Source organism: Marmota marmota, unplaced genomic scaffold (assembly GCF_001458135.2).
Source record: "Marmota marmota marmota unplaced genomic scaffold, marMar, whole genome shotgun sequence".
Lineage (NCBI taxonomy): Eukaryota > Metazoa > Chordata > Mammalia > Rodentia > Sciuridae > Marmota > Marmota marmota.
Window position 1 is genome coordinate 5,541,173 of NW_025999863.1, and position 17,924 is coordinate 5,559,096.

At 53.3% G+C, this 17,924-nt stretch overlaps 3 protein-coding genes across 12 annotated transcripts in view; 1 reads left to right on the plus strand and 2 right to left on the minus strand.

The window, feature by feature from the left end:
* Positions 1-2,768, plus strand: part of Hnrnpm (heterogeneous nuclear ribonucleoprotein M) — a 31,396-nt gene extending 28,628 nt beyond the window's left edge. For all 9 annotated transcript variants that reach the window (XM_015503748.2, XM_015503749.2, XM_015503745.2 and 6 more), the window contains 2 exons: positions 159-210; positions 2,346-2,768. In XM_015503748.2, the coding sequence (XP_015359234.1) occupies positions 159-210; positions 2,346-2,509 (216 nt within the window). In that variant the 3' untranslated portion in view covers positions 2,510-2,768. The remainder of the gene's footprint in view (positions 1-158; positions 211-2,345) is intronic.
* A 677-nt stretch (positions 2,769-3,445) lies between these two features.
* Pram1 (PML-RARA regulated adaptor molecule 1) lies at positions 3,446-10,064 on the minus strand. The gene is made up of 10 exons (XM_015503742.2): positions 9,951-10,064; positions 6,494-7,991; positions 6,329-6,395; positions 6,172-6,248; positions 4,445-4,502; positions 4,232-4,340; positions 3,949-4,111; positions 3,836-3,869; positions 3,723-3,757; positions 3,446-3,613 (listed from the first exon to the last, which is right to left on the minus strand). Exons 1-10 carry the CDS (start codon positions 9,951-9,953, stop codon positions 3,576-3,578), a joined length of 2,082 nt encoding a protein of 693 aa, XP_015359228.1. The 5' UTR covers positions 9,954-10,064; the 3' UTR covers positions 3,446-3,575.
* Positions 7,920-17,149, minus strand: Znf414 (zinc finger protein 414). 2 transcript variants are annotated; one of them, XM_048813464.1, is made up of 10 exons: positions 16,995-17,149; positions 16,052-16,349; positions 15,659-15,766; positions 15,442-15,547; positions 14,657-15,000; positions 14,514-14,574; positions 14,103-14,308; positions 12,134-14,009; positions 9,951-12,041; positions 7,920-7,991 (listed from the first exon to the last, which is right to left on the minus strand). In XM_048813464.1, exons 1-8 carry the CDS (start codon positions 16,995-16,997, stop codon positions 13,936-13,938), a joined length of 1,200 nt encoding a protein of 399 aa, XP_048669421.1. In that variant the 5' UTR covers positions 16,998-17,149; the 3' UTR covers positions 7,920-7,991; positions 9,951-12,041; positions 12,134-13,935. The 2 variants fall into 2 exon arrangements, with proteins under 2 accessions (XP_048669421.1, XP_048669415.1); XM_048813458.1 differs by having other exon boundaries at positions 12,134-14,234; positions 14,478-14,574.
* Positions 17,150-17,924: the final 775 nt, after the last annotated feature.

Here is a 17,924-nt window from a genome sequence, read left to right on the forward strand (position 1 = left end):
CTTCTCTGTGTATATATAGGAGCCTCCTCCCCAGTGATGCAAGTGCTTTACCACTGAGCTGCATCCTTTGTCCCAGGAACCCTCATAGATGATTGTGATGTTTGTGTATTAGGATTTGGTTGAATCACACATTAGTCTACCTTTTTTTTCCCCCTCAGCTCCCATTTGATTTTACATGGAAGATGCTAAAGGACAAATTCAACGAATGTGGTAAGTGTCTGAGAAAGGCTCTCTAGGTGCTTTCCTGTACCATGGCTATTAGTGGTGCTGTTATGTCAGCAGCATAGCTTCCTTCTAGTCTGTACAGCCACTGCTCATCAGCTCTAGAGGACTGATGGGTCTTGCCATTGTTCTGCTTTTGCAGATACCCAAGCATGTATTGAGCGTCCTGGTATGTGTTTGTCTGCCTGTCTCTCTCTTTCCCTCTCCCTCTCTGTCTGTCTCTTGCTGGGGATTGAACCCAGGGCCTTGGGCATGTGAGGCAAGCACTCTATCAACTGAGCTATATTCCCAACCCTTAGCTTTTCTTTTTCTTTTTTGCTAACATTTAGAGTACTTGAAAGGTTCTAGTATTTTCCCCTTTTTACAGATGAGTCAGGTAAAGCTACCTTCTAAGGTGGCATGACTTGTAAGAGATAAAATTAAATAAAATACACCCAAGACAAGGTTGCTTTCTCTCACAGCACAGCTGGTTTGGTGTGTCAGCAAGCGCTTGTGTGCTCAGTAGGTGCCATGGGTCAGGCTTGCAAGATCTAGGCACTTAGCATCTTGTGTGGCAGTAAGTCTCTAGTGGAAATTTCCTAGCATACAAGATGACCCTTCTAGAAGGCCCCCTTTGTGGCTGAAAGAAGTTATCTTCATAGTTTGCTCTTTGGGGTGAGCCCCGGCCTCCATCCACTACCCACCCCTGTCCTTTAAACTAGGTCAGCCTTAAGCCACAAGTTCGATGGCTGCTGGATCAGGGCCTGTTTTGTTTTTCTCATCTCTGGTTTCAGCAGTGGGTCACGACTCACCATTATTGCTGCTTCTCTCTGGTTCTTTGGGGTAAGCAGTTGAGTCAGAGCCTACTTTCTTGTCCCACCCCCCACCCCACCCCCATCCCTGCTTTGCATTTTTCCACGCTGTATCTAGATACTTCAAGAAATCAGATTGGATCATGCCACTCCCCTCACCTCTTAGTAAAAATACTTACGAGCCCCTGGAGGACTTGATCCCAGCACCTACCTTCATCTCACTGCTGTCCTTGAACCTGAGCTTACAAATACTCTGCCTCCTGAAGTGCTCTGGTGTGAGCTGTTACAGGCCAGAATCTGTCTTCTGGTGAATTTTCACTGAAACACCTTTTTTTTTTTTTTTTTTATGGTACCGGGGCACTCAACCACTGAGCTATATCCTCAGCCCTTTTTATTTTTTTAGTTATACATGGACACAATATCTTTATTTTTTCATTTTTATGTGGTACTGAGGATCAAACCCAGTGCCTCACTTGTGTGAGGCAAGCACTCTGCCACTGAGCTACAACCCCAGCCCCCCCAGCACTTTTTTATATTTTATTTAGAGACAGGGTCTCACTGAGTTGCTTAGGGCCTTGCTAAATAGCCAAAGCTGGCTTTGAACTCATGATCCTCCTGCCTCAGCCTCCAGAGCTGCTAGGATTACAGGTGTGCAAACAAATGCCACACCTGGCCACTTAAAACTCTTTTAGAACTTTACTGTGAGAAGCTCCCTGGGATGTTTTCCTTCCCCCAGGTGGATTTGGTGGCTTTAAAATTGTCGGCCCCTAGCACTGACCATAATGTGCTATCTCCTTGGTCCTCATTGGAGTGGGCCTTGGCCTCTGGGCTCTTAACCCTCTGTATCTATTTCCATGGTGCTCCACACATACCTGGGGTGCTTAATAGGTGTTTGAAGGAATATGTGTAATCTGCTCGCTAATTATTATATAGCTTACATTTGGACAGTTAGAAGTATCTATTGTATTGATGATGGCTTTGTGACTGAGGGTAGTGATATATTGAAAACAGCCTCTAAAATTTTCCTCTCAAGTTGGCTTCACAGGACTCCTCCTATTTTTAAGGCAAGCACTTTAAACCCCCAGGAACGCTTTTCATGGTGCTGGATCAAATTGTCCTGATAGCAGAACAATGGCAACATGGCCAAAGGACATTTGTCACTGACTCTGGCCGTGGTGTTCTGAGCATTTGTGCTCCACACATGAGGGCCTCTTTCCTTTTTGACTCTTTCACCAAAATCCAACAGGTGATCTGGACTGAGTGGAGCCCAGATTGAGGCTGAGCTCTGGGTTTGCCTGATGCGTGTGGTCTCTTCTTCCCTCCCTGTGCCAGGCCACGTGCTGTACGCCGACATCAAGATGGAGAACGGAAAGTCCAAGGGGTGCGGTGTGGTTAAGTTTGAGTCGCCAGAGGTGGCTGAGAGAGCCTGCCGGATGATGAATGGCATGAAGCTGAGTGGCCGAGAGATTGATGTTCGAATCGATAGAAATGCTTAAGCAGTTGCCTTTTTTAAACATCAATACCAGACCTCTGAATTTGTATTTTTTCTTGTTAACCATTTTAATTTGTTGGCTGGATGTATAAAGATGTTTAAAAAATTCAGTTGCTTTTTGGGGTAATTTGAATTACTTTTTTAATGACTGGGGTTCCATTTGACTGTTTGCATTGAGATTGCAATGTGCGCAATTTTTTTTGTAGTTGTGGCATCTTGTTGACATCGAATATGACTTTGATAATAAATACCAGTTCCTGAAAGTGGCTTGCTTTTTCGTGTGTGTTGTGGGGACAACCATCTGAAATTTGGTGGCCTGGAGCCCCTTATGCTTCCTTCTTTCCTTTGACCCATGATCACCAGGAATCTCACCTTTGCTATTGCTCATCTGTTCCTTGGGTGGGAAGGGCCCTGGCCAATTGTTTTCCACAGAAAAACTCTTCTGTGGAAACTGAATTTTGAGGGATCTTTTGTTCACTGCTGCTGATAATAAGAGCAATTCTGAAAGCTGTCCTGTCTCCTCTTGTGCCTATCCTGTGAGACAGAGATGGTGTCAGGCTCATTTCCAGTTTGACTTTAATAAAACCGACAGGGAGGAGAATGTGCCAGTTTCCAAGAACGGACGCTCCCTCCAGGGTCTTTCAGAGTTGGGAGCCCCTGTCAGTGAAGTGCTTTCATAGACCCACTTGGTAAAACAGGTATTTGCAGCACGTGAGGGACTCCATCTGCTACTTGCCCTTTTGGGGTGTGGAGTGGCATTAAGTGCAGTGTACACCTTGTTCCCCAGCTCCCTCCCCATTCCTGTGGCAGGCAGCTGAGGAGTGAGATCAGGATTTGGTGGTGAGACCTCTCACAGAGAGAAGAAGGGGGAGACACACACACACACGTACGTTTCCTTGTGTGTGCCAGTCAGGATGGAAAAGAAAATACAAGAAGCAGGGAAGCTTTAAAGAGAGGCTTTATGTGGTCACACATGCATCTGGGCAGCTCTGTCTGTCAAACTGGAATCCAGGCTCCTGGGTTAGTGGGTAGCTGGGCTGGCAGGCTGTTCTGGGCCCCACCTGAGGGCCCTACTGTCCTTGGGGAAATGGTTGACTCTCCAAAGGGTCTGCAAGGAGGGGTGACTTCCAGTGACCCCTCTCCATAGAGGCATTAAACAAGTGGTCCACCAGCTGTCAGTCTGGTCCCTTCCAACCCATCCTGCAGCATCTACATACCCCAGAAGCTGACGTCATCATACACCTCTGTTTCCCTGGTAGAGAGCACAAATGTCAGCTGGGAGACCCTGGCCCCCCACCCACTCCCAGACCCCAGCAGGGTCAGCACTCACAGTGGCAGAAGAGCTGTTCTGGGCACATAGCCATCTGTGAAGAAAGTAGACATGGTGGGTTCTCAGTCTGAGGTGTCCTCCCTCCCCAGGGTTTTGGGGCTAGGTTCACTTACACTTGCCCTTGGGGTCCCGACACAGCATCTCCTCCTTGCTGGTGAACTCGATCACCTCCAGAATTTCTCCACGCCGGATTCCCAGATGTTTGCCACCTCCACGACGGGTCTTGGCATTGGGGTCAATCATCATCCTTGTGTGAACCACAATCTCCCCTTCAAACTTGGGGACAAGATATTAGAGCTTTTGCTCATGCGGTCACCCCACATATACCCCGTCTTCTTTCTGAGGATGGGACTCCGGGGATCTGGTCCCAGCCCTCCCAGACTCTTGTGTCCCTACCTTGAACTTCTTCCGGAACTCCCTCTCAGCTTTCTCTGCTTTCCTGATCTGCTTTAGCAGCTTTGGATCCGTAGGTGGCAACTGCTGTGTCTGTGGGGCCTTCTCCTTCCTCATCCCCCCAAGAATTGGGGTGCTCATGAGCAAGATGGGTTCTACTTTCATGCTTCTGTTAATTCAACCTCACCTTTATCCCACCCCTTTGCCCTGGAGTACCTGAGCTCTGGGTCCTGTGAGTGCTTCCTGGTGGCTTGCTGAGCACACAGCACTTCATCTGGGGGCAGTCAAAACACCAAGTCAAATCACAGACCCCCAGCTCAGCCTACTCCAGTGGCTCCATCTTGAGTGAGACTACTGTGTGTTGGTTCTGTCTAGGGTCATCAGATAATAAGTGGTTAAAGGAGGGATTTATTATAGACTTCTAGGGTGACTTTGTTTTTGCTGCCTAGAACAGGTTGGGAATTGTAATGAGATTTGGGTCAAAAAGTAAACAAAGGCAAGCATTCCTAGAGGCAAGCAAATACCACCTCTGAGAAGGGGATACCCAGGTGAGTTTCTTGTCCTGGCCTGGCTGATGAGGAGACTGCATGGAGGAGTCACCCCAGAGTGAGGTCTGACTTATGCCACTTGGCAGCAGTGGTTTACCAGGCTTTGGGGTACAAGCCCTGCTGGTCAAGGGTACGTCTTATGGCAGGATCTTCCAGAAGCTCAGGTGAGTAAAAGGCCTGAACCTGGGGCCACAGCTTGTCCTCTCTGAATGACCTGTTGTGTCATTGGGTGTTTCAGGTCAGCAGTGCCCATCTGCACCCTCCCCCGCAGCCTTCCAAGTGGCATCAGCATTGTACCCACCCACCCTACTTGCACTCGGCTTGACCTCCTTGCCAAGACCACAGTGTCAGTCAGGCTTCTACCCAGCAGCCACAGATCCTCCCAGGAGCGGAAATAGAAGGGGCCTTGCCAGGAAGCTGTGTGCTAAGGAGGTGTTGAAAGCAGGTCTTGGGGGTCACTCAGGAGAAGCAGAAGGGGGCCCAGGAAGGAGCAGGCGTCAGGGACTCAGGAGGCAGCCAGCTACGTTTTGAACCAGAACCTCTGGCTGGGGGGCAGAGCAGGAGCACTCTCAAGGCCAGATTTCCTGTAGAACGCCTCCCTGAGAGAGGGTGGAGTGGAGCAGGAGGGTCTGACTGAAGCTCCCACATTGGCTGTGGCTTGGGCAACTTTCAGATCCTCAAACTGTCAGTGAAATGGCAGGGGGTGGGGGAGGTGATACTGCCTTGGTGCAGGATGGGAGTATGGGCTGCAGGATCAGCCGAGTGCTTGCATGGAATCCCTTACTGTTGCCAGGGAAGGTCCTTGCTGGTTTTGGGGGCTGTTCTTAGATTAGGCTATGGGAAGAGAGTCTGGTCAGGGCTGCTGCCACTTCACTCTCAGCCAAACTCTCAAAACTCCTGCAGCCTGGAGGCATAGGCCTACTAGGGCTTGACCCTGCCCTCCAGGAGCAGGAAGAAGGGTCTTTTAGAATCTAGAGCAGAGTGGCCTCCCTTCCCACCACTGCTATACCTGTCTCTACTCCGTCTCTCTCCTGAGTCTAGGCTCAGACATCCCTTGGTACCTCAAACACATGTCTAATGTGGAACATAGCAACTTGTCCCTAACCCTGGGTTGGCTCCACTGTGTACCTGAAGACTAGGCTTACTTTATACTTGGGACCCAACCATGTGTTCGGCTCACTCACACTTGTTAAGTCCCATTTGCATCTTTGATCTCTGGATTCTTCCCATTGTTGTACATGCCTTCTGCTATCACCCTGGGCTACACTGCTGCCTACCTTTCCTCAACCGTGAGCCTCTGGGGTCCCTTGCTTTTGGTTCCTTATACCAGGAACATGGCAGAAGATGCCCTTGCAACCAGTGCTTTATAGGACCCTGAGCAGACCACCAACAAACCTCTGCCTCTGGGGCTGGGGCCTGAGTCCTCCGTGGGCTCTACGTTGTCATATAGCTCATAAGTCTCGTCCGGGTCCCTACAGGGATACCTGAGATGAGGGTCTCATTCAGCCCATAAAGGGTGCCTGGCCTCCCCCTCTTTCGTCCCTTCACTCACCATGGGAAGTCTTTAGGTTGTTGGGCCAGGAAGTGGGTCCCAGCGGATGAGCGAGTCCTCCGCAGAGCTGTGGAGTGGGGGTGGGGGGAGAGCATGGGAGGGAGATGGCACTGCCCAGGAGCCTTAGCCCCCTCGTTTCTATTTGTGCAGCCCATCTTGACTCACCTGTGGATGCTGCTGAGGATCTCCGAAAGCTCTGAATATCCATGGGGACTGGGGGCAGTGGGGGTTTGGCTGGAGGTGGTCCCAGGATGCTGGCTGGGGGCAGTGGCCTCCGCTGGGGTGGGTTGTGAGCTTTGAAGTCTTCTGACCTCCAGCGGGGTGCCCTAGTGGCTCCAAATCCAGGGCTGAGTGGGTACCGGGGGCTGGAGCCCAAGGTGGCAGAGGGCAGTGAGCTCTCAGAAACTGAGCCCAAAAGTGGGGGCTTTCTGGAAAGATCCCTGAAGAATTTAGGCTGTAGGTGCTTCTTGGGCAGATCGTTGGGCTCAGGCTGGGAGAACTTGCGAGGTGGCCCTTGGCGCTCAGGCTGCTGAAACTTCTTGGGCAATGAGCTGAACTCTGGTTCTGAGGAGGTCCTGGGGAGACTGCCCAGCTCTGCCTTTGGGGTCATCTTGGAAAGTGCTTTGAACTCAAGCTGCCTTGGCTTCTTGGGAAGCACAAATACTTCAGGTTCTGAGGAAGTCCTGGTAAGGTCACTGAATTCAGGCTGCAGGACCTTCTTGGGGAGGTCACTTGGCTGAAGCTGTGGGGGCTTCTTGGGAAATGCACTGAGGCCTGGCTGCAGGTAGTGGGGATGGGGTTTACTGACCTCAGACTTCTCCAGGGGGGTCTTTTGAAGGACCTCTCTAAGCTCAGGCTGTGTCAAGAATTTATGGAGGTCACTAGTCTGAGGCTGTGGGGGCTTCTTTGGTGAGGTATTGAGGTCAGGCTTTGGGGAAAGGAGTTGGGGCTCACTGGGCCCAGACTTTGAGGGAAGCGACTGAGGGACTTCAGAGAATTCAGGCTGTTGTGGTAGGGACTTTCTTGGGAAGCTACCAGCCTGAGGCTGTTGGGGCTTCCTGGGGTGCACACTGAATTTGAATTCAGGCTGTGGGGGCTTCTTGGGGAATGTGCTGAGTTTGGGTTCTGCAGGGGATTTGGCGGGGTTGCTGAGCTCTGGTTGTGGGGGCTTCTTGACAAGTGTGCTGGGCTCTGACTGCCAGACCTTATGAGGAGCCTCACTGACCTCGGGCTGTAGGGGCTTCCTGAGAAATGGAGTGGACTCAAGTTGTGGGAACTTCTTGGGGAGATCAGTGAATTCAGGTTTGGAGGCCTTATTGGGGAGATCAGTAAACTCAGTTTGCTGGGGTTTCTTGGGGAGATCAGTGAACTCCGGCTGTTGGGGCTTCTTGGGGAGATGAGTAAACTCAGGCTTCAAGGGCTTCTTGGGGAGATCAGCAAATTGGGGCTGCGGAGGCCTCAAGGACGCTGTACTGATCTTTTGAGGGGCTTCACTGACATCAGGCTGCAAGGGCTTTTGGGGCTGCTCACTTAGCTCAGGATGTGGAAACTTACTCAGGAGTTTGTTGAACTCTGGCTTTGGGGGCTTTTGAGGAAGTCCATTAGGCTCTGATTGAGAGGCCTGGAACTTGGCTTGGAGGCTCCGGAAATCCTTATGGCTCCCCTAGGGGACATGGAATGTCAGGCAGGGGCTTTTACACACAGAGCATAATGGAGAGACAGACCTGGGTACCCATGGATATGGTCAGTCACAGACAAACCCATCATCACCATCCCCTTCCCTCTCCTGTTTTGCCTCCCCCTCTTCTTGACTCCAGCCCTTGGGCTACTTCTTTTCTTGGCCAAGAACTGCCCCCTTGACCCTAGTCCCTGAAAACCACACCCTCCTGACTTGACCACTTAGATCTCAGCAGGACTGGAGCTGCTACTGATGCCTCTTCCCCATCTAGTGGCCCCAACAGCCTCCCAGTCAGCATCCTTGACCCCCTCCCTTCACTGCCCCTCCCTCCACATCTCCTCCCCTCCCCTCCCCGTGTCCTCCCAGGCCTTTCTGTTCTCATTTCAAAATACATCCGGATTCCAGCCACTTCTCACTGCCTCCACCGCTGAAACCCTAGCGGGAGGAACCTTCCCACCAACTTCCCAGAGTATTATAACAGGCTCCTCTCTGGTCTGCTGCCTGTAGCCCCCAGCCTAACTCAGTTCCCCCACAGCAGCTGGAGGAAACCTGCCAAAAAACTGCCCAATGATAACTCATCATCCCAGGAAAAGCAAATGGTCTCCTGAAGGCCCTGAACGACCCAGCCTCTTCCCTCTCCCTTCCACCTTGGGAGCTCTGCCCCACCCCTCATTTGGGACATGTCTCTCCATCATGTTGGGGTCTCCTTTCTCTTTCCGAGTCTTGACCCAATATCTCTTTAAATTATGGAGGACTCCCTTTTAGTGCTCCCCATTATCCCCAGCCTGTGTGGCTGTTCATATCTGCCACCACATACTAATTCTACTGCATTGGTTTTAAAAAATATTCCTTGACTGGGTTGTTGCTTTTGTTGTTGTTGTTGTAGTTGTTTTGTTGTTGTTTGGTTTTGGTGTTGGGGATTGAACCCAGGGTCTGGTACATGCTGGGCAAGCGCTCACACACACTGAATTCCCCTATCCCCTATGGCCTATTCATTGCTGACCTCCCAGTGCCTGGCACATAGTAAGTGTTCAGTAAATATTTTCAGACATAAAGACTACACAGAGCCACAGAGACAGACATATACTCAGTCTGACCATCACAGATCTGGAGGCATATGTAGGTACTTAGCTCACAATCTCTTGACACCTGGACTGCCTGTGAAGGAGTCTCAGAGTTGACAGCCTCCATGAGGACGAGCAGGTAGGCTCCCACCCACAGGCACCCATTAGGCACATGTACCACATGGTCTCCAGGTGTCCTTGAAGCTGACCCTGAACCATGGGTCACAGACAACTTCCACAGATGGACAAGAAGGCCAGGCCTCCTCTGAGGGGACACCGCCTTGGGCCCTCAAACCTGTCTTCACTTGGGGTCAAGGAGATTGGGGGAGGAAAGGGCAGAAGCATGTGGCCCCTGCCTCTCCCTGTGCCTTTTTTCCTCATCCAGAGGTCCAGGATGAGTTCCCCATGCAAAGATGATGATTCCTGCCTGGGCCCTGAAATTCCTCTTTTGAAACTCCCAACCTGGATGGGTTGAGGCAAAGATTCCCAGGTGAACCCAAGGCTGGATAAGTCATGATCAGCAGGTCACAACGTGAGTGACTGGGTAATGGCAGGGGCCAGAGTTCGTGACCCACTTAGTCACCCCATAGGAAGCTTCTCTCTTCATCCTGGCTTCATGTTCCCTGCTTGCTGATCATGTTGATCTAGGGAAAGGGGAGTCTTCCCAGGCAGTCCCACTCATCCCCGCTGCAGTTACAACTTAAGCCTGGGCCACAGGAGCCTGAACCGTGTCCTAGAGCTGTGCCCTGACTGCTTCCTACCTTAGGGGCTTGGTGTGGGACATTCCCATTTCCCAGCCCCACTCTGCCACTCCAATTTCTACCTGCTATGATTTTGCTTCCAGGCCAGTATGGGCCTGTCCTGGGGCTTGGGGACTCACCATGGTTGCAGGCTGATGATGAGCTACAGGGTGGTGGGCTCTGAGCTGAGGTTGTTGCCTTCAGGAAGTATCTGTGGCTTCTGCTCTACAGGCCAGCACACAAGGTGGGGGCTGCTGTGAGGGTGGGGAAGACAGAGGAGGAAGGAAAGTAGGCGGAGACGGCTCTGGTCTGTCCCCAGATCCTTTGAGGACACTTCTGTCTTCCCTTGAGGTAGTTCCTGTCTTGCCTGCTGGTGTCCTTGCAATTAATGCATTGGGCATCAGCATATCCCCAACACAGTCAATAGTTGTCACTAGTTTCTTGATTCTCCTCTGTCCCTCTTAACTCATACCACTTTTGTGTCCTGATCTCAAGACTTGAGTTCCAGGCCTTGGTGACCTACCTGCAAAGAGGCAGGCCAAGACAAAATTCAGCCAGGACTGGAGAGCCACAGGAGGGGGACATCTTGGTGTGGAGGGGTACAGTTGGCTGTGGGACTTAGGAGGCCACCAGGGAGGTGGGGAGATCCAGGACATGGGGGCAGTGGGGTGGTGAGCCCACATTTGCCTGCCCTTATTGCCTCACCAGCCTTCCTCATTTCCACACTTCTTCTGCCACTCTCAGCAGGACTTCCCTTTTCGGGTGACAGATTCACCACAAGCTAGGGCAGGTATCCAGGGCAGAGAACTCAAGTAGGATGGAAATTTGGGGGTGGATGGGTGAGTGGTGTCAAAGATCTTGCCCCCAAGGAGGAAGGGGGTGTGAAGACACACCAGATTCCCTGTGACTGAAGGTAGTGGAAAGAGTAGGAACCGTAAGACTGGACACAATAAAAACTAAGGGCAGTGTGGCCCCTTGGAGTCCTGAAGAGGGGATGAAGGCACATAGGGTGTAGAGGCCTTCCCAGAATAGGGCAAGCCCCGTCCACAGAGCTCAGTCCATTAGGAATCTGTGACCTGGTCTCAGTAGATAGGGAAAAAACACCCACCAGAAGAGTGCAGAGCCCTGATTCTCAGTTTGGCCACCTGTTGGAATTGCTTGAGCAGTTTACAGTCTCCCAGAGATTCTGACTTACTTGGTCTGAGATGAGGCCCGAGCAAGGGTTTTTATTTCAGACTCTGGCAGATGATTCAAATGCATGGCTAAATTGAACTGGTCACTCAAAGTGCAGGTTCTGACCCAGGCGATGGGCCAGATCCCATGTGGTGCCCAGGCTGCTGATGCATACTGGGTGAATTTTCCTGTGCTTATTTAAACTAGAGAGACCCTGCAGAGACTGAGAGGGAGACTCCTCTTGCCTTGAACACATGGGCAGGATTCGAAGGCCTCTGTGCCAGTGCATCCTCATCCTGGGTTACGGTTTCCAGACATGGGCCCTCATTTAAAGTAGGACTCCTCTTAGGGGGCAAGGATGACCAGATGTGGTTCCTTTCTGGGTCTCCAGGACAGGTGAGTGTGGGGGAAGACTGGTAAAAGAACCAATGAACAAGTGAGTATTGACCAAGAGCATACAGTAGGTGCACGATCAAGGAATGAATGATAGCTGGGGATTCCCTGGGCTTGGGATTGGTCATCTTGAGCCAGGAATTTGAAATTGTGTCTGGGTAAACCCCCACACCGTTTACTGGGGTGTGAGTAGGTGAGGTGTGCAGGCTTCCACCACTGGCCACCAGAGGGCGTGACCCCACTTCCCTTTGTGTGTTTGGCTCCTGGCCTAGGTCTTTAAGGTCTTAGCTATGACTCGGCAGCACCAACTGCAGTACAGAACCAGAAACCTGAAGTGAGGGTGGGCTAGGGTTGACCTGGAAGAGTGGGGTTTCTTTGGAGTGCAGCTGTAGAACTGTGTGGGGAAGGAGAGGGACAGAATAGGGACATTCGGCACCACTGACACGTGCCACCTGCCCCCAGGAGACCTCACCTTTTCTCTCAGCCTCAGCTGAGGATAACCAGGTCAGCATCTGCAGGTGGCAGAGCTGTTGTCAGCCTGGCAGTGGACTGGCATCTGGCTGGTCTCAGTGCAGTTAAGCTTCCTGGAGCGGCTCAGCCTGTTCAGGGTGAGCCTGTCGTCTCTGGCCAAGCTGGCACTGCTATGCAGCTGTGCAGCCAGGTGCCTGTCAGGATCCAGAATGAGCTTGCCATCATTAATTCTCTGGGCCCCCAGTCCTTCTCCATCTGTACCACGGGTTCCTTGACCCAGGCTCACCTTCCTTCCCAGTTCTTGACAGGATCCCAGGCAACCATGGAACTGGTAGCCAGAGGGATGTGAATGATTCAGCAGACATTTCCCAAGCCTCTTCTTCACCTCGGCCCCCTTTTAGTATGAGTCTCAAAAGCACAAGCATCATGACACCTATTTCAAGTACTAGGAAAGTGAGGTGCAGGGAATTGAGTCCCCCTGCCCCAGGTCATACAGTTGTGTTTCCAAGGCTTCTGGTTGAGAAAGGTGAAGTTCAGGGGAACTTGGAGCTCCAGTGTTCCCTGGTGGCCATTCGGGACCCACATATGACACCATCTTGGCAGGGCCCTTGAGCTGCTGGCACAGTAGATATGCAGTGTGTGCTACCTAGCAGACAGGCAGACAAGCACCTGGGTCTAGGGGGCTTGGTCATGAAGGGTGCCTAGATCTCCCACCTGCCCCTTGCGGAAGCTGAAGGGCTTGTGGGCCTGGACTGTCCCACTCTAATGTGACACAGTAGCAGAGCTGCTAGAGCAGGTATTTTGAGTAGCTGCCCCAAGGCTTCCACTCAGCTTGAGGTGGATGCACTGGGGGACAAGGGTTCCATTGAGGATAAAGGTGAGAATGGTGATTGGGGGATCACTTCCCATCGAGTAGATGGGTAGTGATGGGAAGTAGATGGCAGACTGGGAAGGGCAGGGCCTGGGAAGCCCCACCCAGTGGATGAATGATGTCTTGGCTGCAGATGTCAGGATGAAGGGGTGATAGAGGACAATGCCCAGGTGGATTTTCAGGGGTAAGTGGGAGGGAGATAAGAAGTGTGGGACAAGATGGGGTGGGGTGGAGGAGGTCCTTGGGTTCTTCCTCTTAGGATGTCTGTTTGCAGAGGATGAGGAAATAACTGAGTGTGGGCCTGGGAAGGGAGGTTCAAGATGGGGACTTGTGTTATTGGGAGAGCAGGATCTTCATTCAGAAGGGTTATGGGGAGCTGTTGAAGGGTACTGGGCAGGGGAGGGGCATCACTAGAAGAGACTGGCAGAACAGTTTGCCAGGTAGCAATGGATAGAGAGGTCCCTTATTGCCTGAGGAGTGGGAGAGTTATGGCCTGAGCTAGAGACTGGAGAGGAGAGAGGAAGGGAATAAGATGCAGGAGGTAAAATTAGCCTCCAGGGGCAGCTGTGAACAATGCCCGGGGCTGATAGCACTGTGACCCTAGTATGGGTTTTCCTGATGAAGCAGGGAACACAGATGGGGCAGGGCAGAAGCAGCAGAGGGTCCTGAAGACAGCAAGGATGACAACAGGCCTGGGCCCCGTCCTGCCCCACCCTGGGGGCTCTAGCACAGCTCCTTTGCTTCCTGACTTCAAAGGCTTCTCCTTTCTTCCCGAGTCAGTACTGGCCTCAAGATCAGAGGATCCAGCCAGGCCTGCCTGGAACTCTCAGGACTAAAATCTCAGTCTGTCTTCCCAACTTTTGGGACATCTTAAATAAATACATAAAAACCTGGAAAATTCCATCCTATCTGGTTTCTGGAAGTGGTGGCCTGGGATGGTGGGCACAGGTTGCCCTGCTTACCTCTGGTGGAGACCTGGATTCCACTATTGAGATTAAGAGGGAATGTGAAAAGAAGGGTCCAACACCTGTGGAGCCACCCTGAGGTGCCCCTCCAGGGGTCTGAGAGCCCCAGGTATGCTAGGCGCAGGTAACTGCGCGTCCGAGGGGCAAGGGACCCAGACACAGCACAGGCTGGCTCATCGCGCCTTCTTTATTGTTCCCCTTAAAATTACAAAAATCTCCACACCCCACCGCCCACTCCCAAAGCAGCGGGGTTCAAAGAGGTGAGAAAACCGGAAGTTCCCCCTCTGACAGCAGCGGTGACACTTTAGATGCAAGCGGGGTCGGGTCTGGTAGAGGCAGTGGAGGGAGCGCCTGAGCCTTGGCCTCGCCCTTAGCCTCTGGTTCCCCGCCCTCTCCACTCGCGTATTCCTCCGCCTTACCAGCCGGGGCGTCGGGGCGTGGCGGCCCAGGCGCAGGGGCTGCGGGGCCGCTGGTGCGGTGATCCTGCAGATGCAGTGTCATGGCGGGCCGCGAGGCCGTGGAGAAGGCGCACTGCATGCACGAGTAGCGGNATTTGAATCCCTTATTCCCATCCTCGAACCATCGCAGGGGATTGGGGCGGGGGGGGGGGGGCCCGAGAAGACCGCTCACAGGTGAACGGGGCGCGAGTTTTACACAGGAACGCCGGCGCAGATTAAGGCGCAGGTGCCAGTAATTTTAAAGGCAAAATCATATATTTTAAGGGGTGACACTTATAGCCACCTGGGAAAGGGACGGGCACTGCTGCCCCCCAGAATCCACAGGGCCCGGCAGAGCGCAAGAAAGCCCCTCCACCCGGCCCCGATGGTCACCTGCACGCACCTGAGGGCGCATCGGAGCCACCCTGAGGTCTTCGGGGGCTGCCGCCCGCACCTACAGGAAAGAGGCAGGTAAATTCAGAGTTAGGGCAAACCCAGCCAGTTCTTTGGGAGGCCCCGCCCGCCCCTACACTCACCTTGGCTCTTTTTCCAGACAGCTGTGCTGGAAGTTGGTGGCCCTGGAGCAGCAGCCAGGAAGGGGCGCAGGCGTGGAGGACTTAGGCCAAAAGGCGCGGGGTTCAAGTACGGTAGAAAGGGTCCAGTGGAGGCAGAGGGTGGGGTTGTGAAGGGCTCCAGCAGCGGAAATTGCAAGCCCGGCGCAGAAGAAGGGTCGGACTCCGGGAGACGCTCGGGCGCAGGTGGCTCTTTGTCCAGGGCAGGGGGTGGTGGTGGGGCTGGGCTCTGAGCATGCTCTGCACAAACATGCAGATGCTTGAAGAGTGAGCGGTGGGTGCGGAAGCGAAGGAGGCAGTTCTCACACCTGGGGGGCGGGCACAGGGCTGTGCTGTCTCTCAAGCAATAAGAAGGAAGCCAACCGTTGCTACCAGGGGACCTGTTCTGCGAACGTGGAAGGGAGCCAGGTCCCAAACCTTGGATGGCACTCAACCTGTGGAGAAGTAGCTTGCCCCAATCCCCTATGGGGATTGTGACCATTCTGGATCCCTCCCAGTTTGGAGTTAGTTATGGGACAACGCAGAAGGAAGTCTCAATTTTAACTCAGTAGGCTGGTTTTCTACTTGGGAGGTGAAGAGGAGCTGGGCAGACCTACACCCATGTAAGTCCAGACACAGAGTGGTGGTCACGCTTCTTGCCTGAGACCACGCCCACTTCCCGCCCCCGCCTCCCTCCTCCGCTACCCCCATAGAAAAAGGTTTGGACCCCACACATAAGGTGAGGTAGGGCAGGCTGGTCAGGAGCTCACTTGAAGTAGCGATTAGGCTTGTAATGCAGCTTGCCGTGCGCCACCAGCTCCTGCATGCTGGGGAAGCTCTCGGTGCAGCTGAGGGCTGAGCAGAGGAAGAGCTTGCCTGGCAGGGACAAAGGGCAGAGTGGAAGAGTGGGGTGGCCAAGGCTGGCCCACGGGGGCAATGCTTGCTTCCCACTCTAACCTGCTTCCCCACCATCTGCCTTGGTCCTACCTTCTAGGGACTGTGTGGGCGGGCAGTGGGTACGAAGATGCTGTGCCAGGTCACGAACACTGGGAAAACTGAGGCAGCAGCCAGGGCTAGAGCAGGGTATTTGTTTCCCTGCAGGATACAGAGTGAGGGTCACAGATCCCTTCCTCATGAATGCTGCCTGCCCCTAGCCCCCAGGACTATGCAAGTTCCCCACAGGAATGAGCTGCCAAAGGGTACTGGGCTGGATTGATCTGGTTCCTCATTGAAGCCAAAGACCGGCATACACTTGGTGCTCAGTAAATGGCGACAGAAATCCCTGTAGATGTCCCCTAGTTTGGCCATATACCGCACTCCCCATTTCCTGATGTGGGACCTGTGTTGTGACACCCCCCAGTAGGCCCCATCACAGGTCACCTGGTGGTGGGCGTCGCCTGGGAGGCCGCAGGTCCTCATTGGTCCCCGAAACAGGGCTGGGTCCAGGGCCTGTCTGGCAGCTGTCTGGGGCTGGGGAGGCACCCTGCTGTGTACCTCCAAACCCTCCACGTTCCCAAACTGGGGGTGTGGCTGTCCCATTAGGGTCTGGCTCCTCCTCCATGGAGGAAGAAGTGGTTGCCTCAGCCACAACTGGGGACACCACCTCCTGGTCGGTCACACTGGAGTTGGGCTCTGCAGTGGCTAACAAGTCTGGGCTGGGCACGGACGGTTCCTCCTCCTGGTAGAAGAGAACTAGTCTGTACTCAGGTTTCTCTGGGCCAGCAGGGAAGCCCCTCCCACCCTGAAAGGACCACTAGGCTTAACATTCCTGAATTCCAGACCCCGCAAAACTATCCACCCGCCCCATTCTAGGACATCATCAGCAAGAGAGGGTAAGGAGGCAAGAGTGGACCGAGCTCCAGCCTCTGTCGGAAGCTACGCTTAAAGAGAACCATCTCCGCGTCTCCAGCTCCGACAGGTGGGAGGCGCCCTAAGAGGTCGATGGTAGATTAGAGTGAGCGAGCGGAGGCAAAGCTATGAAGTCGGGGCTCTGGACAGGACGCGGCTAGGAAGATGCTGGAGTTTCCAGAAGTGAACTGTGCATGACGGGGATATCCTGGCCAGGTTACAGCTGTGTGGCTGAACTTCGAGGCGCTCAGGGCCCCGCTGTGTGAGGCTCTCGGGAGGAGCCCGAGCCTGATGGGCGTGGCCTACCCGAGGCCAGGCCCAGAAGTAGGGGCAGGGGGCTTGCCTAGCCACAGCCAGCGGCGAGCGGGTGCCCGGATGTGAGGGCGGGGTCGGTCGGAGGGTGTGTATGCGACGGGATCGCTCCCTGCCAGTCCTCGCTGCGGTACCGCGCCCTCTCCCCCGGCGCTGCGCTCACCATCCTCGACTGCTCGATCTCTGGTTCATGCGGCTCCGGCGGCTCCAACTCAGGAGGCGGCTACTTTCTCGGCAATGCGGGTTCGCATCCATGTCGGCGCCATTTTCCGCCTCTCAGCTCTCGCGAGAGAAGGGCGGAGCCTGCGCGGTGCTGTCCTCCAGTGGGCGGGGCCTGAGGCTCGAGTTCTAGACCGTCGCGTGGACTAGTGCTGGCCGGTTTATGAGCCAAAGGCTGGGGCAAAGTACAGAGATCCGGCGTGAGGAAGCTCTCCGATCGTTTGCAAAATGAGCAACTTCATGCCCTTTTGGCCTGTTCCATCGTCAGCCCTCCAAAGGCGATAAACAACAGTTTTTCTTTTAATTGGTCCTTCTTGGAGAAAATTGGCAACAGTAATGAAGTTTTTCAGTGCACCTAGTTCAATAATTGAAGTAATAGCCAAGTGCAGGAAGGAAGCTGATTTTTGGTCTTTAGGCTTAATAAAGGGATGAAACCTCAGGGTGGCGAGGTGTGGTTCCTGGAGTAAGTATGCGGAGCCCAGTGTGCACTGGTGTGGAGTGGATTTTGTCCATCTTTCTTTGTGCTAGGTACCCATCTAGGCGTTGGGGATCCAGGTGTGAATGGGACAGACAAGAATCCCTGCTCCAGAACTCAAACCTTAAAATGGGGCAGTAGTCAAATGGAGAAACTGATCTTGGGTTCTATTCAGCCCAAAGAAGAAAACAAATAAAACAGAAGGTTGTCACAGTGATGAGGTGGTGACTTCTGAGTTGTCACCTGCTGGTCAAGAAGGAGTGAATGGAAGGTCAAGTAAGTACTGTGCTCAGGGAAGCTGGTACAAATGTCCTGTGATGGGGAGGGATAAGCTTGTTTATCAAGAAATAGAATCCCTTTGCACTGCTGGAGCAGAATGAGGGCAGCATATAGGGGTCA

What these genes read in the sequence shown, in the direction of transcription:
- Pram1 (XM_015503742.2), bottom strand. An exon ending in AGTTCCGGAAGAAGTTCAAG is followed by an intron (nt 4,112 to 4,231) that starts GTAGGGACACAA and finishes CTTGTCCCCAAG; the next exon opens with TTTGAAGGGGAGATTGTGGT. An exon ending in TCGGGACCCCAAGGGCAAGT is followed by an intron (nt 3,870 to 3,948) that starts GTAAGTGAACCT and finishes CTTTCTTCACAG; the next exon opens with ATGGCTATGTGCCCAGAACA.